We start from the raw sequence: 23,663 nt of genomic DNA, 5'->3' as shown, positions 1-23,663 counted from the left end.
CTGAAGGTGTTGGATTTTAGGTGATTGCATCATCCTTTATACCGATAAAGCCTTAGCTCATATTTTACATACTTAAAGTTTGACAATAAGAGTGGAAATACTTTTAAAACCTGCATTTTACTATTCATCAGTCTCACCTTTATGAACTAGAAGATGAACTAACTGTGTTTGTGTGCGTGCCTCTATTCAACTGTCATTAATGTAGCAGTACATGAGAGAACCTTTTTCAAATAATTGTTTTATTACAGGGCTTGATATAAAACAACCACGACTATACTTACTATAAATACACTGATAAATAACAACGAATGGCAGAGTGACAACATTGTGAACAATCGGCCTGAGTGGAATCACACCGCTTAAATTACCATTCACAAATTAAACCAAATATATTTACATACCATAGCCAGCTCAGCCATATGTACATTGGAAAAGCATTTTCTGGGGGGTTTTATAGAAACCCCAGAAGTCCAAAAGAAAACCCCAGAAACGAGTAGCCCGAAGGTCGAGCAAGTCCTGTTCCCTAACCGTTTGATCCACAGGGAGTCTAACTGGCGACACAACTTTACATTTGAGCGTTTTTACATACATTTGTTAAACATCCCATTAAATCCAATCCCCTCTTGTATGGGCGACACTACTTTTCATTAAGTCATCATTAGCTGCTCAGAAGAAATCTCATCTCTCTAGTAAATTACCATTTCCCTTTTTTATAAGATGCTGATTATCATCAAGATTGAGTAAAATAGGACATTTGAGAATAATACTTGATGGTCCTAGAAAGCTTGATGGACTATAACTTTCCAGACTGAAAGATGGAAGATGGAGCAGTGACTTAGGAAAGGCACTGGCATCAGTTTTCATTTCAAAGTCAACTTTGGAGCTAGTCATAGCAACACTTTTAGAGTCTTAATTCCCCGGCGTCTCTTCCTCCTTCGTATTTTACAAGGAGGGACACTGAGTCGCATTCAAAGGGAACTGAAGTGCTGTGTTTCAGTCAATCGGTCGGATCATAAGTCGGACTGACTTAAGGGAGTAGAACCCTCCTCCATAGTCTGCCCAGAAGATCCCATCCTGAAATTTGCTTCGGTAAACTCCCCCGCTGTACCACACGCCGTTCAGGTTAGTCTGGCCACATGAATTGTACCACCAGCCACCCTTATGGAAATGGGCGCAATTACCTAATAGAGAGAGACACAACATGGAAAAAAAAATGAGCATAAAACCCTTTGATGTGTCACTTTACTACCAGTTATTTAAAAAAAAACATTTAGAATTCAGCTTACTACTCCCCCTTACCTGAAAATGCATCCTTGTCGCGATCCAGCGTGGTGAACTGTTTGCCGTTGTGGCTGCTGAAGGAGTCCCCGGCGTTGCCCTGGTAGGTGCCGAGCCTCAGCCGATAACCCCCGCTCTCTGGCTCCAGGTGGAAGCTGCTGTACTCGGCGTACACCTTCTTCCCCGTCCAATCCTCCATCTCTATCATCAGCTTATAGTCGCCCTGCTTCCCCAGGTTGTAAATATTTTCCAGCCCAAGCCAGTGTTCACCATCTATGTTTCCAAAGCCTTTCTGTAGGGGACAAGCACCACAGCATGTTGTTTCTCATTCATTGTCAGTTGTGGTTTCATGTAAAAATGGCATTGCAACGTAGCGTAAACCAATAAAGTTCTGTATTAACACGAGTAAGTCGACACTGAGTGAGTCAAGTGGTGAAAGAACAGTTTTCTCTTTATTCTGTGGTTACAGAGCGCCTACCAAGTCCAAAAAACATAAACAGTTAAGCTGTGTGAGGTTAATAAGACTTTCTAGCAGGGTGCTGAGTTTAAAAGAGTCTGCAATCAAGTAAAATGAAATCAGATCTGCTTATTGTTGAGACGATAATGTGTTAAGGTTATGAACCGTGGTTCTCACTCAAGACAATTATTGAATGGTCGGGGCAATTAAGATTTGGCCGCAGCTGAGAGTTGACTAAAGCTAAATGCAGAAACACATTTATGTTCCTGATTCAAACGACATGTTAGTATTGATTTCTTGAACCAATTTTATGGCAGGAAAGAAAACTCTTGCCATTTCCATATTTTTTTAAGAGGAACCTTGGAGACTCGTCGGGCTGTGACGTATTTGTCTGTCCCCTGCTTTGTTAGTTCCTGTATCACATCTCAATCACAACATTTGAACCATAACAAGAAGAGGTTGAAGAGATCCTCCCCAGTGATGTTGAACTGTGTTTCCTTGTCAGCCCACTGTTTCTTATATGTCTATGCAGATCCCTGGCTCTAGCTCTTGGCTGGGATTTCAGTGTTAGGGAATCCCCTGCTAAGCTGTTTACACTGATGGAGATAGTGCTTGCTTAGTGGCCCCGATTTGAACTGCTAAAAGTGGATCGCTTAGGAAATGGGAAAAGAAAAGCTGTGAAATCAGTTCTCGCTCCTGCTTAAATATATTTATTCCAGCCATTTAAACCAGGAAGAGTCAACACTTAGGCGATACAATATTATGATATCGCAAATCTCGTGGATGTCAGCCCTACCTTGTAGTTGTCCCAGTTCCGAAAGAAGTTTACAGAGCCATCTCTCCTCCTTTGCAGCACAGTCCATCCTCCATTGTCAAGGCCATGTTCACACCAGGCTTGTATTAACCGGTCACTGCCATCGGTCTTAAGCAGGTACATCCCACTGGTGGTGTGGCCTGCCTGCCGCACCTGGAAACAGTCTTTGAACGGACCTTTGGACAGAAAGAAGGTTGAATACAGACACGATTTGACAACGTTTGTATTTAAGGGAATCCCTATTGTAAAATCAATCTATTGTTATAGGGCAACTTGCATTATCATTATATTCCAATTATTCCTCTGTTTCCTAAGTATTTGGGGATTAGTAGTTCATGATTCTTTGCTCAACAAGTAAAAAGACAGTTTTGAACTAATAACTTAAAAATATTGTATAGGTTGTATATCTATATTTTTTGTAACTCTAGTTATGATTCCTTCTAAAATCCTCCATTGAAAGATTTTATTCAGTTTGAGCTCACTGAACAAATATACTGTACAGTTCCTTGAGTTGAAGAAGATGTCTGGTTTTATTGCATATGCAAAACTCATCATCATCATCAAGTCTAGCAGTTCGAGACAGCAGACAAAAGGAAAAGGGAGCGAAAGTAAGGTTTGACTGGATGTATTGTGGCCACATTCTTTTCAAAATACCTTTTCTATTACAAAGTTATACAAATAAATGTTAGTTACAAATGCACACAAACATACATGTGTACATTTTCCTTATTGAATGAATATTCACTTAGGTTTAGCCCTCAAATTAAGCAATATGGTAGCACTGCACCCAGAGCTGAAGCAGCTGAACCCCAACCCACCATATTTCCTCTGTTTTCCCCTGTGTGAATGTGTATTAAACCAGCATGAACACCGGCATTGTGTGGGGGCCTCCGGGGCCTAAGGGTCCATGGAAGATGATTTTCTCAGCTGAGTGTAGGAGCACATAGGGACCCAGTGTATTGCCCTAGCACAGATACCTAAAACTCCCCAGCACAAGCTTGTATTTTTCTTGTAATGATATGTCTTCATCAGACGTGTCAGTGAGGGGGTTCTCTGATGTATTCCCACTTTCTCTTTCTCTTTCTCTTTTCCTTTCACTTTCTTGTTAGGTTCTCCAAACAGAGCTATTACGGCTTGGGGTTAAAAATAAATCTGGTAAACAAACCATAATTGTTGAGAAAGGGCTTGCCTGGACCAAACTGTGGTCAGGTACTGTGTATTTTATAGTTAAAGTAAAACTCTATGGTCGAAAGCCTAATAGTGGTATTTGGGGGGGATGAACATTTCCCTTTTTTAATTTATGATTTAGATCCCTTGATTCCATTCACTCTCAGTCTTAAACATAAACACAACAGAAAGGACAAGTATACATCCGTATCAGAAGGAATTGGATAAATATGTTGTATGGAAACAAGATGTAGAATTTTTCTTTTTTTTCCTAAAACGTTACACATGATGGATGATGTGTCAGCAAACAAATCCGATATGATCCTTCTCTGGCTTTCCGTTGCTTCTTTTGGTTGTAAATACATTAACGGGATCCAGATTGAAAGCTTTGTTTAAGTCATTGGTGCACTGATACTTCAGCTTCTCTGGAGACCTCCCTCTCAGTTAGAGACCATTTCAAATATTAATATCTCCCATGGGTGCTATTGCTCCATTGCTGTGGTTGTTTCCATGGTACCCAACCAACAACAAAGTACATGGACATTTATTTTTAACCTAAAATATTTTGTGAGTGAAAGTAGTGAATTTTAAATTGGAGATAATCTTGCTTCAAAGTAAGAATTTTTAAATCTCTGTGAGATCAAAGGTACAGCAGTCTCTCCTATCTGATTTGACCTTTTGCTGTCCGTCTGCAGTGTGCTCCGTTAGTCTAAACCCGGCTTCTTTTTATGTCTTGCATGGACTTACTGTAAATCTGACTAAATCCTATGAAGAAGCTTTATATTACTGTTCTCTGATGTATTTTTAATGCAGTTCAAAGAGGTCTTATCTGCATCCCACCAAGTACACATGCTCAGTACTGTACAGCCAATACAAACAGCCAAGTAGGAATCATGCCAAGGATTAGCCAATAGTGCCTCAGCGATACCAACTTATGCCAAACATTACGTTCTTAATAGCACTTAGTAATTGTCCTAGTTAATCTCACACACAACTTACAAAGAACAATTGCCTTGTGTTCAGACAATTGTTTCTTTCCGTATCCCATTCCAAGTTCAAATTGGTACTTACCATCAGAGGTAAGTGTTCCCTGTGGTGGTGGTGGGTCAATCCCAAAAGGACTTGCAGTAGGGGATTCCATGCGTGATCCTCTAGGAAAGGCCCGGTTGTTATGGTCCCTCTGTATCTCATTGGTGAAACGGCTGTTAACTGGTAGATGCTGCGGTACCACCTGTACCAGGGGGGGAACAACAGGCAGCTCACCGCGTCCCGCAGTCCTCATGCACTGCTCCTCCAGTGCAGAGATGAGAATGGACTGGTTGTTGACCACTCCTGCCATTGTTGCAAACCTGGACTCCAGCTCCTTATACCTTGAAGCCAGTCGCATCATTTCAGAGGTCACATTGAGGACGCGGTTTTCCAGCTGGGCCAGCTCCAGAGAGTTGTCTCTTTTCCTGATGATCTCATGTAGCAGCTGCATGTAGAGTTGGGTCACCCTAGAGTTCATGTTCCTGCTTTCCTTCCGCAGCAGCTTCATCTCATTTACCAAGTTACCATCCACATCCACCACCAGGTGCAGCGTCTCAATCTCAAGCCTCTGTTTATTAAGCACCTCCCGCACATCTGAAATGTCCATACGGGTCACTCGGTCCTTGTCTGGCTCTGGGCCTGTGGTACTGGCACAGATTGGACCTGTTGACAGATGTGAAATACATAGGAGATTACCAGGAATCAATTTGGAGTTTTTGAAAATCAAGGATTTGTTACATGAAATATATTGGGGAAAAACCAAAGGTATGTGACATGAAATAAGTTAAACTTTGAACCTGTGATTCTCTCCTCGGGCACAAGGAAGGTGTAAGAACACTTTTTGCCATCAGGATCGATGGGGGCTCTTTTACTCCTACGGAGAGTAGGCTCTTTGGTCCTGCGTGCATTAATGGAGCCCCTGCAGAAACCTTCCTCCCAGAGGGAGAGGCAGAGCAGGGCACACAGGCTCCAAACCAGCCCCTGCATGCTTCTGGCTGGTTAGATGGATAGATGGACAGCTACTGGTGCTTCCTCCAAGTCCCCCCAGGCCTCCCTGCAAGAAAACAAGATCTTAAGAGTCAGGACCCTGAGCAGACAATTCTTCGTTTACAACATTTTACAAAAGGAATGTTAAAAGCAGGGGTGTTGGATGTATGCTGTCCCAGAGTCGAGGAACTCGCTGTCGGATGCTTTAGGATTTTAATGAAAAGGTATCGGACACTTTTTTAAAAATATTCACAGACAATCAGTTATTCTTTGGAAAAGTGCTCACTCTGTGTTTAACCAGAGTTGTCAGCTCATTGTTTCACACATAGTTGTTTATGTTAAAGAACCAAAGAGAGAACACATTTGCCCACGGGACGAGGTCTGCTTTCTGTCTCTGGTCGTTCTCCGGCTGACAGACACCCACATTTTTTTGAGGTCCCGTTGGCTATCAAAGGCCCCGAACTTTAAGCTTCTGATTCATGTCCTCAAGTTCCAAGCATTTGGTTGAAAAGGCCTCTAAAAGGGATCAAGCCCTCCTTCCTGCATAGATATCTGACACAAATTGACCCCTTCTTCTGATTTGCAGTTTCCTGTGAGAGCAGTTAAATGTTCTAACTACTGAGCACCCACTGCTCCATACATTAACCCATCCTTTATGGTAGGAGTTATTATTTGTGTTTCACAAAACACATAATTTGGCGTCGCTACAAGGGCAAGAGTCAATGCAAGGAAAACCGTTTGTGTAGAATTGTTTTCTAATCTGAAGGGTGACTGCCGGCACTCCCTCGCCTCCTATCCTTGCTGATGTTAGCTCTGTTTCTCCTCAGTGCACAGTGCTCCATTTAACACCCTGTCTTGGGCATGCAAAACACTCTTTAGTCCTCCTTATCCACTCTGTCACTCTTCACCCAATCTTTACTTGGTGCCACATCATTAAGTCCTACCTCCACCCTGAAACTCAGGCCCTTTGTGTCCCATATGATGCCATTGTGGTTCTTTAGGAATTCTGGCAATTCTGTCACTTGGAACAATATCGAAAAGAGACAGAATTACAGCTCGTACTGGAAATCTCGCTGGTATGCATAAGCTTGTGTGTCCATCGGTATGATTAAATACCGTGCGTGCATGACTATCCAGAGACGTTATTCTTTTTCAGGACCATGTGTTTTTCCAGCAGCCGATGTGTCTGACAGCGTAACCAGGTACTGTATCCTTGCTGACCTCGGCGAGAGATGCTAATGACTTTAACAGCAGCGTTACCAGTACCGGTTCTCTCAACTACGTCTTCTCTTCCAGACTGGCTCTTTCTACTGTCGCTTGGAGCTCCATAAGTGTTTATATCCAGCATCATCCACATCGAGTATGAACTGGACAGGCAACATTACAGCTCATCCATCAGCTATCACCTCCTTCATCTATTTCTTGTTATACTTTTATTTTCCGTCTCCTCCACTCTGTTCTCTCTTTCCTGTCTTCTGGAGTCTGTTTTCGTCTTGGTAGGTGGTTCTGAGTACGAAGGGGCCTAGTCCCTTTCATGGAACCACAACATTTCAAAGACATTCCAGGGAACATGGAGAGGTCACCAGTGTGTCTTTAAGTTTACGGCGTTTTCTAAGAACAAGCATGCTTCTTTTTTCCACCCCATCAAACCAAAACTGAACCCTGTTGAAGTGCTTGGGGACTGGGAAAGCTTTTGAGTGGAAAATGTAAAGTGGTCACCTATGGGAATAAAGATTCATTCAAATGAATTGGCCTTCGCATACCTTGTTTGCAGTCAGTACGTTGTTTTTGCTGAGATTGGAAATGTTGATTTCCCTCTGCATCTCATAGCTTAAGGGTGATACTTGCACAGATCTGTGCAGCTGCCCTACTTCACCAACTATATTGGGTTGTCAGAGTTGGAATGGGCCATTATTCTGGTCAGATGCCTAAAGTTACATTTCGTCACTAGTACATGTACTACGTAATGACAATAAAGTTGAATCTGAATCTGATTATTCTATGAATAGCATCAGCAACTTTTCAGATTCAGCACAAATACTAAAAGTCCACGCATGGCTGACGAGAAACCACTTAGATGTTTCTCAGCAGGCTGCACTTACATTTGAAGGACCTGTCTGTTACTGAATCTCATTTAGGTTACAATATAAGTACTTTTCAATTCCTGTATTTCTGTTTGTGTTAATCCAAGTAGAGAGGATTTACTATATGCTTTGAATTATTTCCATGTTCTCTTTAAGCTATCATTTACTAACACTACATGTCTGTGGTGTGTGCCTTGGCATGAATAAGCAATCTTCCCTAACATTTTGTGACCTGCATGTTTATTTCGCTTGAAATGAATTGTAAGGTACTCGAGAAACGTAACTCTTAAACAGAATCAAGAGGATCTATGAGCGTATATACTACAGAGACAGAACAAGGGAAGGGGATGAGAAACGACAGTATTTAAGGCTGACACAAAGCACTCTGATTTAAAAAGAAAGCCCAGACGACACTGGATTGAAAATGGAAGATATTTATAGTGATAGACAGTGTCATTTTCCACTTCCTGGCCAGGTATGAACTTAAGGCAGCTTCTATCATAGATTGAAATACTCTTATCCCTCCTAAGCCTTGAAGGATTTGCACTCTTTCCTAAAATATTTTCCTCTTTCATATTTTTGTCCTCTTTGTTTACTTTCCCTTCGCTTTCGAATACTTTCCTTTTTCTTTGCTTTTTCTGTTTTGTGTCCTCTATTCTCTCTCCAGGTCTTTTTGTTACAGCCAAATCACTTGAGCAGCAGGCTGAACATACATTTGAAAGTCACAGGCTGTAAAAAGTAGAGCAAGTAATGGATATTTAAACGGATTATCTCTTCAATTTGAGTAGGATTTATTACATTTCTTGTTTTCTCAGCCCTACTGACAAACAGCTGTTAAATTCTGTAACATCCATGTGAAACGTGGAATAAAAGACTTGCACTGGGCCCTTTACTTTGCCTATATTCTGTCATCAGTATGAGCTTCCCAAGTGCACTGCTGGGTCCTCACCACACTAATAGTTCTAAATAGCCTGCAGACATATAACAGTGTCTTTTTAATTGTTCTAATTTCCCTCTGTCTCTCTCTCTGTCTGTCTTGGCTGTGGTTTAAATCATCGTCATGGCTGTGGCACAGTTTAAGAAAAGGCTGTGTTTATTTGTGGCATACTTTTGCCCTTTTTTTTTTACACTCGATAAAGCCCACAACTATTTCTTAATGGGTTTGTCTTGCTTAAACTATGTTCACCCCAATCTCACACTGGAATTGTGCATATTGTGAGGACACTATATTTTGTGTGTGGATGTTTTCACTTTAATGATCATTAGTCTGCCGCCCCAAGTTATTTTCTTCTGCATTTCGTCAGAGAGGAAATGAGCAGAGAAGTCATTAAGCTGGACGTCTGCTTACATTACTGCTGGATGGAAGAAATGTGTTTTGCCACATTGGTTAAGACAGCCATATGTCTCACTGGTGGCTTCAGGTTACTCAGTATGAAGTGCACATAGTGTGAGCCAGAGCAAACTGCCTCATTAACTAATTGATGAACAACCTTTATAAACTGCTTCTATGGGAAATTGGCTCAATGCAGGTTTGTGCTGTATGTCACTGTTTTTACTATACTTATACATACAGTACTTATAACATGACCATACAGGCACATTTAGATCTCTCTTAAGCAGTTTAAGCAAAACAAATATCAATATAACATTGAAGAAGGTAGGACTGCTGCCGAAACTGTTGTGTGAATTCGTATGAGCTAGGTATACCTAATACACTGGCACAGTTTATATATGTACAATATAATTACAGTCGTATGAAAAGAAAAGTCAGAAAATCCAATGCCATATTTTGTCTTTCTTGATGTTTTGAACTGGCATAAAATGAACACAATCGGGTAGGATATGTTGTGATGATGTCCCATTTATATATTGTTGCACTGGAGCGTTCATGCATGTTCCAGCTGAGAAGCATGAACCAAAGCCCAAAAGAGTGTCACATTTATATTCAGGCTGTCCATCATACCAGAAGTTCTGTTTGAGTGTTGCGTGGTTTCAAAGCTCCCGGTCTCCTGCAGTTTTCACCAGTCTCTTGCTGGAGACAAATCTTTTATATTTTTATAGCCGACGTATTTTCCAGCCTCAAAATCCCTAGCTTCCACTCCTACATCTGGCCCTCAGACTTTCCCACAACATGTCCAAAATGCCCTAAAACACACAAAACATCACTGGTCAGAAGAAAGAGAGAAAAGTAAAAACAATCCCGGGGGGGGGGAGTGAAAGAAAAGAATTAAATAAACTGCAGCACAGCTTTACATGACAACATGGAGTGCAGCCAGAGCCTTTTATCCACACATGATGTCACCGACGGCCACTGTTTAAGAGTTTCATGAACCATTCATATTATTTCTCCCTCAGAAGCACAAAGTGACTGCTTGTTTTGTGCTTGCTAAAACAATTGGTTACAGAGCCACGGCTGGGAAAAAGAAGAAAATCTGACAGCTGACAAACCATCTGACTAATTTGTAATAAAGGACAGATTAAAATGAGAGCAAAGAAATAGCTACGTGAGGTTATTGAGGACAGAGGCTGTGAGCACAGCATGAGTGTGGAAGTAGTTGAAGTACTGACATTATGAAACAATTAAAGAGAACAACACTACACTCTTAAAAGCAGCTCTAACAAAAGCAAGGAAAAGTCATAAAATCCTCATCAGCAAAATGAGCTAAGTGTGATTCAATCCTGCTACTACGGTGGAATAGGAAATATATATGAACATTGCATGTTGGAAATATTAATGGGGAAAGGTGGATACAAAGATATAATGGGATTTTCTCTGTGTTTGATAACTTGAACTAGTATTTGAGACTGGAGCTCTTGGGTAGATTTAAACAATGAAAAATGAGGTGGAAAAACAAAGACGTTTTGTAAGACTAATTGTTTTGACTTAAAAAGACATTAGCCTGTGGTTGGAGCCAACCAACCCAATCAAATAAAGAAGTAGTTTCTGCCTCCTGCTTTCTAGCTGTGGAGTTGTCTTTCTTCATGATGCTGTATTATAGTGGGGAGACCCCTGAGGCCCCACGGCCCCCATCTGTTTTCTTTCCTCTGTAGTGAAACTCTAAACATGTGGGCTGATATTGAGGGTCAGAGGTCTATATGCAGGATTAGGGTGCAGCTCCACCCTTCCTCTGCCTCAACCCCCCCACCCGTCCGCTCCACAACCCCCTGCAATCAATCGCTCTTTGTGAAACACGGGTTCCCCCTCTTCCTCAGCACAAACATAAATGCACAAACACACACCTCTTATGTTCGCGCTATCCAGAGTTCATATAAGGCCGCCTTTCTCTGTCATACTTTGTCAAGATAAGGGCTCTCCGACACCCTCCTCCATCCCTCCGTGACATCCTCTCACCTCACCCCATCGCGGAACAAACACACAGCCTGTCCATCAACACAAACACAACTCTCATTGTGCACAAACTCACAATAATATGTGCAGGCGAAATCTTAATTTGTGCCTAAAATCTGCCACAGTTTACCGCAGTAATGTATTGCACAGGCTAATAGATTAGCTCTGGTGGCTTTTCTCTGATAGAATTGTACTCGTGAAGGGACACTTGGCTTCAAACAAACACGCTGCGGCTAATGTTTCACGCATTGGGAAAGAGCTGGAGGGTCAGGGCAGAGAGGAGAGCCGGGAGGAGGGACTATTAACATTTTACAGCATTTATACAGATGTTTGTTTGCCTGGATGATGAATATTTTCAGATTTAGGAGATCACTCATAACCATTCAGACTCTTTCTTTATTTTTTTTCTGCCCTAAGTGGCACCTCACCTTAAGCTCATACCTCTGACTGCACATGCTTTGTATTAGTTGAATTGGCAAAGAAGAACACATCAATTCAAACAAATACACGCTCATTGCCCACTGGCTCTACTTAGTTACATACCTCCACTTCTCTTGAGTGTTTGTCCTGACGTCCAGCCTGACCTCTTCCTCCCTACGGTGACCTGTCTGTTCAACTGTGTCCAAGCTCTCATTAGGGAGATCCCAATTAAGCTTCACAGTGCAGCTACAGACTTGTCTTTCTTTGAATGTTTGCTACAGCCTTGGCTCATTTTTCTTTACCAAATCCACCAGCGCTACGGGCAGCACTGCGGTGTATGATGTAGGTTTGAGTTTTAAGAGGTCGACTGTGTCTGGCTTGTTTTGCTGTGGTTGGTTTAACCGCATGTGGTCAGCAGTGTTTTCAGACAAGCCCATGTCTGTATCCAGAGACTGTGTTATCTGTGTCTGCTTCTATATGTGTTCTACTGATAAGATCGTCTGAGGCTGCCTCAGGTCACATAGTGAGATACGATTGGCCCATCACCTAAAAAAACCAAAATGACTGTTGCTGGCTGATTGAGCTATCAATCTCCTGCTGCGTGTGTGACGGGACAGCCGGGGGAGGGCAGCGGTTAGTGGGCTCCGACAGCTGACCCACACACTACCTGACCGCTATTTATTGCCATGTCCTGGGAGTTTTAAAACGTAAAATAGGAAGGACATCAAACAGAAAGTCTGATGTGATTTATAACCACGGTTGAGGGTTAAGAGAATGGTTAGTTTATGTTTGAGTTGGTTGTAATGGCCCATTTAAAGCTTTCTCCCAGACTCTGTCCCCCACGCAGGTGAACCAGAGGGCCAAGCTTTGACCCTCCAGCACAGAATGTTCTGGATATTTCTCAAACAGCTGCTCCCTCTTTTCTTTATCATTTCAGTTTTTTTTTTCCAGGCTGAGTTATTATAGGTATTGCTATTCTGATTTATTACTGTAAGGGAAAAGCCAGCAAGCTCATGAAATGTTTTCTTAGCCTTTTGCCATCTCTCATTTAATACCGTGTGTGTGTGTGTGTGTGTGTGTGTGTGTGTGTGTGTGTGTGTGTGTGTGTGTGTGTGTGTGTGTGTGTGTGTGTGTGTGTGTGTGTGTGTGTGTGTGTGTGTGTGTGTGTGTGTGTGTGTGTGTGTGTGTGTGTGTGTGTGTGTGTGTGTGTGTGTGTGTGTGTGTGTGTGTGTGTGTGTGTGTGTGTGTGTGTGTGTGTGTGTGTGTGTGTGTGTGTGTGTGTGTGTGTGTGTGTGTGTGTGTGTGTGTGTGTGTTCATGGTCGTTTACAGCATTCACAGATGTGGTTTTGTAGCGAACAGAATATTTTCCACGGATCCCACCAACAGGCCGTGAATGTAAGTGAAAACATTTGAAGATAATTGTGAGTTGCTGATATGGAAGTGCTCCAGATTGATGCTATTAAGGTTCAAAGCTTTTGAGATCATGGCATTTCAATGGCTGTCTCTTATGTCCATGGGGTGTATGAGATAGAGGATGTGGTCAGGGTTGGATTACATTGTATCATCACTTGCACCCCCCCACCCCTTCAACAGACTTCTCAAAGAAACATCTTGATAACTTTTAAAGAAACAGTAATTAGTTTTCTGTGCATCTCAGTGATCTCCCGACCCCCAGGCGAGGGGAAGCATGTGCTGAGAGATATGTCATCACCTCATTAGGCGTAACATTATTGATCTAACCCTGATTCCACCAGGCTGACTCGCCTCCATCCCTGCACCCCACCAGTAGACCGGCTCAGATGGTGCTGTATTAGGAAACCAAAAGCCGAGAAAAAATAAACAAGCCTGGCTCCAGAGCTCAAATCTCACCATCAGATCGGTCGCACTCGTGTGTTTTGCTGGAATGCCCTACTTTCATTTCTCTGTACTTTGTTCCCCTTTAGCTTTCTGATATTGGTCAGATCCGGCATTTTGTAAATTTGAGTTGCATTATAACACCTCTACTTGTTCCAAAGGAAAGCAGTGACAATGACAACATCATTTTCAATATTGAAGGCTTTTTGTTTACATTACTATTTTCTACACAATGGGAACTCTAAAAGCACCGTACTTAACAAATCGGTTCCTGTATTTTGCCTCCACAAATAACATTCTCGTGCCTTTTTAACATCCGATACTTCTCATAAGCTACAGGTCAGATGTGTTGAATTGATTAAAAATGATGATGATTTCAGCATGCTGTACACACAGTATATTGCAGGCCTCAGAGTCTAGAGAAAAGCCAAAGAAGCGTTGCTAAATGTTTTTGTCTGCAGCCGGAGCCTCCAGTCACGAAACGTCCTAACCTCTCCAACCTCTCAGCCAGAGCTCTCGCAGCTGCCCAGTCACACACACATACTGTCATGCTGACACACACACACACACACGCACATACTCCAAAACAAACTTGAAACAGAATTAACAGAGGCAACATTTACCTTGTTTTGTTACCAGCAGTGGGGGTGTGTTTCCTTCAGTTATAGTTTCACGTGTGTATTGTTTTGTGTCTTCACCGAGCTGCAGTGTTTAGGACTCATCTCTCTGTCTCTTTATCCCAGTCTTCTGAGTCGCTCCTCCTGTCCTTCAGCATGAAATCACAATATGAAAGCTTTTTTTCTTTTAGCTAAGGCCCTACTTCCGAAAGATGCGCTCCTCTCTGTGGACTCAGCTGTCCTGGGGCCCGGGCTGGGGCATGGTTCAATAGCCGGCCACTTCCACAGACTGAGCCTTGACGACTGATGCCTTGAGTTTTTCACAAAGGATGGGGGAGACCAGTAGAGGGAGGGGAAGAAGGGAGAGAGGGGAGGAGAAGGGGGATGTGGGAGTTTGAGATTGCCTTTTTTCTTCCCCTCTCAATTTTTTTTGTGGCCAAGCCCACCTCTGATGTCACTCTGATGGAAAAAAGAGAATAACAGAGCTGCCTCATTAAGTTGCCATCCTTAACAATAACCGTCTTGGTTCTAATATAGAAAAAAAAAGTGTGAGTGAAAGGAAATGAGACCAGCTTGAAGTGTTTGTGCCGAGTGTGGGGCACAGGTAAACTGCTTTGACCGTTTTTCTTTAATGACAACCCACATTCCCCTCTTTCTCCTTGCTTTTCCCTTTCCGAGTGGGAAGAGCGGATCGTAATGCTGCCGAGGTTTTTGAGCCACTTCCTGTATGGCTCTTATGAGAGCAGGAGAAAAAGGAAGGCAGATAAAGACAACTTGTTATTGGAGCAAAATCCTTGCTCCGGGTGCAGTTAAGTGTGTCTGGTCCTTATCAGTGCTGCCATTTACTTTAATGTGTTCAGCTTAGTGAGACATGGACACACATTTGAAAGATCTTGTAGGTTACTAGCTTAAAAAAGCAGATAGAGGAGGATGTTTTCTTTCACATTGTGATCACATTTAGCACATCTTCCCTTTTTTAGGTTTCTAATTCCATTTTTGTACACGATTTACCACATGTGAACACACCTTAACAACTGCTCCTCTGAGCACGCAGCTGTGTGTGTGTTCCAGTCAGTATGGATTTGTGCATGACTAACTGCTGTTACCCTTGACATGCTCTCAAAAGTGCAGCTCCAGTGGCTAAGCCTTCAGGATTCCTCTTCTTCTCCACATCTCTCACTTCCCCCTTTACAGCTGTGTCTCTGAAACTCTTGTAAACGGCTTCTTCTGCTCTCAAATTCTCATTCTCTCTTTGATTCTAATCAGGTGGTGTTGTGTTTGTGTTTGAGTGTGCGTGTGCGTGGTATCCTGAAGACAAGCGTTGGCCCTTTATATACTGCGTCTGCAGTTCTGTTGTTGATTATTTGTACATCTGTGTTTAGGCTCTGCGTTTACAATCTTGTAAATGCCTGTGTATGTGCGCACATCTGTGAGTTTAACACCACTTTCCAAGGGAGAGGGAGTGTTGGTGTTGTGTAGTCTACTGCGAGATAACTCTTCTTACATCTGCAGTCAATCTCAATGGTGGTGTGTGAAAGAAACATTTAGCATGAGAGAGAGAGGAGGAAAATAGCACCATCAGTTCACTTCTGAAGCTTGTTCATCTCTGCTTTCACAGAGCATTTGGAAGGCGCTCCTGGGTTTGTCTCTCAATGTTAATATTTATGTAATGAGAGGCTAAGAATCTAAGCTCTGCTACAAGTCTGCCAAAAAGAGGCAAGAAGAAAGGGAAGAGGGGAAAGAGAGTTGGTCATGAGTTGGAAAGGCTGAAGAGAAGATCAATCATCCACTCAAGGTAATACTTTAGATCCATGGAGAACAAAAACATCCATGCAAAAAGAAAAGCTGTGAAGAGTTCTTGTGAGTTTTCAAACAAGCAATCGGTGCTTACCAGCTGGTGTTCATTCCTAGAAATCCACAGCTGCAAGGCATCATGACTCCAGGAAAATGTGTCCCCGGTGTCCATCCTTGTTTGTGTTTGTGTTTACTTTGTAATGAGCCAGGGTTTCTGTGTTCAGGGAGGAAAATCCTTGTGTCTCCCAATGGTGTTTCAAATAACACCCTTAACAGATGGACGCTGTCCTCATTTGGCTTGCACAGGGGCACTTGACTCTCCGAAATGTGAGGAAAGCTGTGTGTTTCTCCTGGTTTGATTTAACATCTAGCATCTTTTTCTGCTGCTTCATTTCAGGGATGTACCTGTCCGATCTGACATATGTAGACTCAGCCTATCCCTCCACGGGAAGCATACTGGAGAACGAACAGAGATCAAACCTGATGAACAACATCCTCAGAATCCTATCGGACCTGCAGAGATCCGTTACCTACGGTAGGTTTTACACCGCCACGATCACTGGATGGTAATGTGCAAAAACTAGAGAGCCCAGGTTTAGTGTGACAGTTCAACTCAGAATCAAATAATTTTTTCTCTGATCCAAAGTAATATTTATAAATCTTGATTGTTTAGTCCGAGTTGCTGAGTGTTTGGTATATCCAGTGTAGAGGTTTGGCCTTTTCTTGATTATAATTGAACTTGATTGCGCTCAGCTTGAGGTTCTCAAAGGGCTAAAATAACAGCAATGTGTCTTTCTATAAATCATGACCCTGTTAGTTGTGAACAATCCACTGACTTTTTGTAAACATTTTCATGTAGGAAGTATTTTCTTTCTACAGGACTATACACCCTGACCAATTGTACCCCTCAAGCTTTTGTTTTTTGTGTTAGTAGAATAGTAAACATTCAAGTGTTATTACATGGCGAAGGTCAAAAAGAGATTATAAAGGGAAAATAAATACTGTTGGTAAAAGTTAGTTTGAAGTAAAACTCTGTAATTATTTATACACTTTTACATCATTAATACATCATGAAAACATTCTGTATATGTATTATAATGTGTTTCCATTTCCTCTCCTCTTCCAGATGTACAACTGTTGACTCATGTACAGAAGTATCTGAACTCAGTCAGGTACATCGAAGAGCTGCAGAAGTTTGTAGAAGACGACAATTACAAGTAAGATCTCAGATGGACCACGCTGCTGCCCATGAATCTCTAATTTGCCGTTTGCTGTCTTTCCCTCTTATCTCCATAATCAATGAGGATGAATTCACTTTAATGGTTTTATCAATGTTTCTTGTCTAGGTTGTCACAAAAGATTGAGCCTGGCACCAGCACACCACGAGCAAATTCCACCAAAGAGGATATTGTCGGTAAGTTTCTCGTAAATAAAGAATCAAACCAGTTTATCATCTCTTTTCTCTCTTTTCGTCACGGTAAATAAACTTGTCCTTCCCTCCCTCTTCTAGCTACAGGTCATGAAGCGTCAGCATCTCCTCTCTGCGGCCGTAAATGTACGATAGCAGCTGAAGGAACCAAAGTTCCAGCCACGCCGCCCTCCCCCAGGAACCTCCTGCCCTACGGACACAGGAAGTGCCACAGCCTGGGCTACAAGTCAGTTTTTATTTGAAGTCATAATGCATGAATCCTATAGTAGATCATAACAAAAGATGATGCCCTGTAAAATTACACAGATCCTACAAAAACAAGTTGTAAAGCATTAATATTTACTTCTTCCTATTTTCTTCCGTGTTCTCTACCCACATAGTTTTATCCATAAGATGAATACAGTAGAGTTCAAAAGTGCTACGTTCCCCAACGCTGGGTCTCGCCACCTGTTGGACGATAGTGTGATGGAGAGCCACAGTCCCACCAGAGTACATGCAGAGAGCTCAACTCTCTCCAGTGGTATTTCACTTGGTAAGACAAACACGTATGAACCTTTTACCATGTTGCACAGTTTATATGTTCTGTGACATGTTGCATCATTTTTGTGAATGATTTGTATCTGCACACAGGGAGCAGTGAGGGCTCTGAGCTCAGTGAAGAGGTTTCTTGGCCGGCTTTTGAGAGGTAAGGTTACAACGTCTGTGTGTGCAGTGTTTTTTCATCACATCCACATGTTGGTCATAAACTATGCCCATCCCTGATGTGATTGTACAATTTTCCTTGCTCTGCCCTCAAGACACAGCTATGCAAAACGATCGTCAATAAAAACTTGCCGCGTGCTGCCTCGCTTTCAGCCTTGCAGCCAGGGCTTTCATGCCTCATCCCTCCACCGCTGCTCTCAGATGCTTCTGCAGCAGCCTGAAAGTTTTAAAAACTAAACGATTCAATCCTCTAAACAATAACTCTGTGCCAAATGTCTGGAGCCACACTCGCTATTTGAAGAATGATCTGGCTCTGAAAATCATCTGAACCGTTTTTCCAAATAAACATTTCTGAAAACTGTTGAATAAGCCTGTAAACACATATTCATCAATATCTCCTCTAACCAAATGACCGCCCCTCCATCCAGCCCTAACCCATCCAATCAAGGCAAAAAACAACAAAAGACCATCATAGCCCTAACAGTGTCCCGTGCCCCCTATTCTATCCTGTCTTATCCTATTCTGAACAGGACTCGGTTCTATCACTCTCTGGGCCCAGTGACCCGTGTGGCCCGCATCACCTACAGAGGAGTCCTGAGGCCCAGCAGGTACACACATCCCGACCTGAACCAACCTGAGCTCAACCAAAGCCTCTCTTATCTTCACTTCCCGGCCCTCAGCCCCTGCTAGGGGCCGCTGTGTGCTGGTGCTTAGAGTGTGTGTAGTGCTGGGAGAATCTGGTGGCGGGACACGTGTGAGTGAGTTGGTGAAATCATGAATCAGGTGGAGGGCCAAGGATCTGTGCGGGTCATGATTTTACATCTTCTTGCTGCTTACCATCAATCTATAATCCATCTTTTGATTTCTTACATTTCTTGCACGTCTGCCACACACACACACACACACACACACACACACACACACACACACACACACAGCTTATGGTCAACCTGGACTTCTTCTTGTGATAAGTTTACAAGATATTTCACAGCCTGGAGCTCAAAATGAGTTTCCACACGGAGCTCCATGTGTTACCGGACACAAACCATGACATCCTCATTCACCAGAGAGACAGGAACAGACTCTTCAGGATTATTAAAGTCAATTCTCATGGACGTCGCATATAAAAGTGTCCCATGTGGTTAAAGATGGGTCTCCCTCTGCCTCTGTTTCTATTTCCACCAGGCTTCACTGGGCTTCCTGCTCTGATCCTCCAGACGGACACAATCTGCACACCACCTTGCCTTCCTCTGCTCCTCTCTCTGCTCATAGCGTTAAGATTTATAGCTGTGAAATTCAGTTTTATGGAAACAACACAAAACAGTTGATGTAGGTTTAAAAATGTACTTTCATGAAGCAGAGTTTAAGGTGGCTTTGCAGATTGTGTCTGCCTTTACTAGTAATTCATCTCTGATTTTGATTCAGTGTGAGTGCGTGCATGAAAACATGCATGTAGTATTTTGTGTGCCTGTGTGTGTAGCTTGTAACGTGTCTTTGTTCTGTTGTAGCTCAGCGGAGTCAGAGGAGCTTGCTGTTCACCTTTACCCCGGAGCAGTCACAGTGCAGGGGGTGTTGAGACGGAAGACTGTGCTCAAGGAGGGCAAGAAACCAACAGTGAGATGCCACACACACACGTTCATACATGCATGTAGTGGCCAAAATCCCCAAAAGTTTGTCTTGTAACCTTCACCTCAAAAGTTATTGTTCTTGGCCACATATAGTGCTTGGGCCTCGTAAGCAGTGTCAGACTCGCAGTACACAATCCACTGGACGTTTCGGTTGCTTTTCAAGGTTTATTTCCAGCAAAACATAAACAAAATACGAAAACAATATTTAACATAAACTTAAACAGCAGATCCTAATAATCTGTATTTGACTAAGCATAAGGTTGCGTCTGCGTGTCAATGACGGTATTGCTGCTGCTCTCCCGTCACACACCGCTCCTCCAACTTAAAGAGTAACTTCCAGGTTAAAGACACCTGTGAATAAATGTGTAGGAAAATGATGAATACACTAGATTTTCAAAAAAATATACAGAAATATACACGACAGTGACATCTGGCGTCGTTTTTGTAAGAAATGTTCACTTCCGCATAAAAAAGCCTCGGCACGTGACCTTCCGCGTGTGACGTAACACGGGGGACACAAGCCGGTGTAACGTATTAATAAACATGGATCCCAATGCTAGTTTTGACACAGAAGACACAGAAGAAGTTGAGCAGGAATATTCGAATGCATATGACGGATCACAACCTTATAATGATGAGCCTGCTAGGCGTCCAAGAGACCAGGAGCAGCCAAGGATTAGAAGAAATAACGGCCATCGGAGAGAAATTGAGCTGTGGTGTGAGGAGAACCAGTGGAGAACTGGGCAGCTATCTTGGTGAGTGACCGGCGTTAGCTACAGAATGTTAGCTAACGCCACATCACAACATTGTATAGTTAGCTATCATATATCAGGCTATAACTAAAGTAGCATTGATAATATCGTAACGTTACTGGCAGGACTGTTGATACTGATCCATAACAGAAACTAATGCGCAAGTACAGTATCAGCCGTATCTCGCGTTACCTAATGCAACTCCACACTATGGTGCTGTGTACCGGAGGGGAGACGCGAGATACGGCTGATACTTGACGATCTGGCGGAGAAAGGTTGTGGAGCCTCCGTTGATATGTCGTTGTAAATGGCTTGATGGAAAGCAGGTGTGTAGTCGGGGAGGGTGGACAGCTGATTGCAGCAGGTGAGTGGAGGTTGAGCCGGGAGCCAGGAGTGACAGCCACCACGCACACACAAACAACACAGTACCGGAGGGGAGAGAGAGAGAGAGCAGCGAAGGGGGGAGATAGAAGTAATACGGTTTCCTGATAAAGCTGTGGAGAGTATGTGCTGCAGGGAGGTGGATGCACAACGCACCCAGGAACGAACTCTAGCTCCGGTCCTTTTTACTGTGGACTCGATGTCCTGACAGGCTGGTATTTGTGCAACCTGCACAAATACAATACTGCACCGTGATTACAAATGGTGAAATGCAATGTAAAACTACCGAAAAATACCAGCTCCTTAAAACACAACCGCTCTACTCAACGCAACTCCACTATACCCGAGGTCAGAGAGCGGAGATGTGTCCCCTGCGTGATGTAATATGACGCGTTTGACGTATGACCTTAAAAAAAAGAAGCCGTTTTTAAGAGCAGAGCTCAAAATTGCTCCTTTCCCTCTGAATTCCTGCCCTTATGTCTCGTAAAACATATCAAATCCTGCATTCACTTTTTTAAGTGTAATTTTCAAGCAAGTTTAAGCATAAATGTAGAAAAAAAAAAACCTGCAAGATGCTCTTTAAAGCCTTAGCCCCGCCCCCTTCACCTGAGCAAAGCACACCTCTTACTGAAACAGAAAAATGCATTAATAAAGGTTCCAAATAAATCAAAAACAAAATAAACTTAAATGTGGCTCCTACAATGCATATACACATGTGTGCTGTGAATACTATACCTACTCACCTACTACACAGGAGCAGATGGGCAGGAGTAGCTGTCTGCAGATAGGACCTCAGAGACTCTTTAACCTGCACAACATCTCTGCTTCTGCTCCTCACACACTCTGTACTGCTCCCTCTCTTTGAGCGTGCTGAATCTTACACCACTGATTCTGTTTGCTTTGTGTCTCATAAGCCATTTTTATATTTGTACTGAGATTATCCTATTCTGTTTTGACTGGAATCAAATCTGTAGCTCTTAACGCTGTTGAAACAACTTCAAACTGTCAAACGTATAGTTGATGATTTACGACTCATTTCATGATGTCTACATTTCAAATCTGGCTCTGGATTCGGGGAGTATTCCTTTGCAGGTTCAATAAGTCGCTTTTTTATTTTTCAAATGCTTTTCCCTCATATCATGACTCCCCCCTATATTATTTTTGTAATAGTTTTTAAAGCTTTCAGTGTTTATGGAACAAGGTTTACTTTTGCACACTTATTCTCCGGTCATCCAACTAAGCATAGGCAATAAATAATGCTAGTTCCCTAAACCCCAATATTCCACAGTGATAATTTACTGCCTTTTCCGATGTCATCTTTTTTTCAGTCCCGGTAAAAGTTTTGTGAGGAAGTGATTCAGCAAAGAAATATATTGAAATTCCCCAAAATAACATACAATACAGTTTAGTCTTTATAATAATCTGATAGCACATTCAGTCCATACTGTTTACATTTCATTGACTGACTTCACGTCCCTTTTGTACCTCCAGGTGGCGTCATGGACCAAATACTGGGTCGCTCTCTGTGGGACCCAGCTCTACTACTACACTGCCAAGTCCCTGAAGGCCACAGAAAGAAAACATGTAAGTGTTCACACTAGAGCTGCAACGATTAGATGAATTGCATGACAGTGTGACTTTTCCTGAAAAAAATTATAATAAGTGGTTTTCAGCCTCTCAAATATGTATATTTCTTTCTCTCTTTTGTAGCCATAAATCTGAATATTTTGGGTTTTGGACTGCTAGAACCCAACATTTTAGAGACCAAAAGATAATTATCACTTCATCTAGAAAATCATTGTGGAATTAATCAATAATGAAAACTAATTCATCAGTTGCAACCCTAATTCACACAAATGCATCCGTATGGCACATTCTTGCTATTCATTTCTGTAGGGGATAAAAAAGAAATGTATTTGTAAAGGTGAGGACAATAACTAAACACTACTGCAGTTGTTAAGTTAAGGGAGAGTCAATGTACCAAATGCCCCCAAAACACACATGATAGCCATCACTTACTCATTGTAAAAAAAGTCAGATCTGGCTGTGTGTGTTTGGACTGAATCAGTTAAGCAGTTAAACATAAAGTGAAACTGAACAGAAGCTCAGAGGAGAGCATGGATTCAGAACCGGACGATAAGACCTGGAAGAGAACCTAAATGAGTGGTCTGGGAGGGGGTCTGGCACAGCGAGGGGACAGACACATGGTAGCACTCATTGAATAATGAAACCAATGACATCACTGCGGTCCTGCGTGTCACTCACAGGCTAATGAAAACCTTGTTGAGTGCACACGCAGGCTCACAGGCGAGATCCAGACGCTTCAGTCATACCTGTGTTTTGTGTGATTTACCTAAGAACATGCTGTCTTCTTAGGTGACGTACACAGTGTTCATGAGAGAAAAACAATGAATTGTGGGGTTTTTTTCAGTTCAAGTCGACGTCCAGTAAGAGCGTGTGTATCGTGGGTCTAATGGCCATGATGGCGGACGATCCAGAGCATCCTGATGTCTTCTTGCTGACAGACTCTGAGCATGGTGAGACACACACACACACACACACACACACACACACACACACACACACACACACACACACACACACACACACACACACACACACACACACACACACACACACACACACACACACTCCAGTTGCCGCTATCCTGCACTTTTCCACTGTGTGACTTTGTTTAAACTGTACCAAGCGGGCGAGTCAAAGTGAGGCTTCAGCCATCTTTCCAGGTGGAGACGAAAGTCCTGGCATCTCACACTGTTTTTTCTCTGTTGCCTAGGTAACACCTACAAGTACCAAGCAGGGAACCGAATGAACGCTTTGCTTTGGTTCAAACATCTGAGTGCTGCCTGTCAGAGCAACAGGCAACAGGTATGGAGACGCACACACAAAGAAATACACT

General features: G+C 42.6%; 2 protein-coding genes across 6 annotated transcripts in view; one reads left to right on the top strand and one right to left on the bottom strand.

The window, feature by feature from the left end:
- Positions 1-23,663, top strand: part of ralgps2 (Ral GEF with PH domain and SH3 binding motif 2) — a 68,426-nt gene that overhangs the window by 44,340 nt on the left and 423 nt on the right. For 4 of the 5 annotated variants that reach the window (XM_079656766.1, XM_079656765.1, XM_079656767.1 and 1 more), the window contains 11 exons: positions 16,249-16,386; positions 16,978-17,068; positions 17,198-17,265; positions 17,362-17,506; positions 17,661-17,812; positions 17,911-17,965; positions 18,513-18,590; positions 19,491-19,596; positions 22,235-22,327; positions 23,175-23,280; positions 23,541-23,632. In XM_079656766.1, coding sequence (XP_079512892.1) covers positions 16,249-16,386; positions 16,978-17,068; positions 17,198-17,265; positions 17,362-17,506; positions 17,661-17,812; positions 17,911-17,965; positions 18,513-18,590; positions 19,491-19,596; positions 22,235-22,327; positions 23,175-23,280; positions 23,541-23,632 — 1,124 coding nt within the window. The remainder of the gene's footprint in view (positions 1-16,248; positions 16,387-16,977; positions 17,069-17,197; positions 17,266-17,361; positions 17,507-17,660; positions 17,813-17,910; positions 17,966-18,512; positions 18,591-19,490; positions 19,597-22,234; positions 22,328-23,174; positions 23,281-23,540; positions 23,633-23,663) is intronic. The other variant, XM_079656769.1, reaches the window with a different exon arrangement.
- angptl1a (angiopoietin-like 1a) lies at positions 219-14,389 on the bottom strand. Its single transcript, XM_079656802.1, has 6 exons — positions 14,064-14,389; positions 5,543-5,799; positions 4,788-5,408; positions 2,532-2,725; positions 1,300-1,570; positions 219-1,181 (listed from the first exon to the last, which is right to left on the bottom strand). Exons 2-6 carry the CDS (start codon positions 5,730-5,732, stop codon positions 994-996), a joined length of 1,464 nt encoding a protein of 487 aa, XP_079512928.1. The 5' UTR covers positions 5,733-5,799; positions 14,064-14,389; the 3' UTR covers positions 219-993.

This window comes from Notothenia rossii (genome assembly GCF_949606895.1).
Source record: "Notothenia rossii genome assembly, chromosome: 1".
NCBI classification, from domain to species: Eukaryota; Metazoa; Chordata; class Actinopteri; order Perciformes; family Nototheniidae; genus Notothenia; species Notothenia rossii.
This window is presented reverse-complemented; position numbering and strand designations above follow the sequence as displayed.

Bases quoted from the DNA above. Each gene is read 5' to 3' on its own strand.
- angptl1a (XM_079656802.1), bottom strand. From the start codon at position 5,732: ATGCAGGGGCTGGTTTGGAGCCTGTGTGCCCTGCTCTGCCTCTCCCTC. The intron at 5,409-5,542 runs GTTCAAAGTTTA...ATCTGTCAACAG, and splicing joins GCCCGAGGAGAGAATCACAG to GTCCAATCTGTGCCAGTACC. The intron at 1,182-1,299 runs GTAAGGGGGAGT...TCTCTCTATTAG, and splicing joins CGACAAGGATGCATTTTCAG to GTAATTGCGCCCATTTCCAT.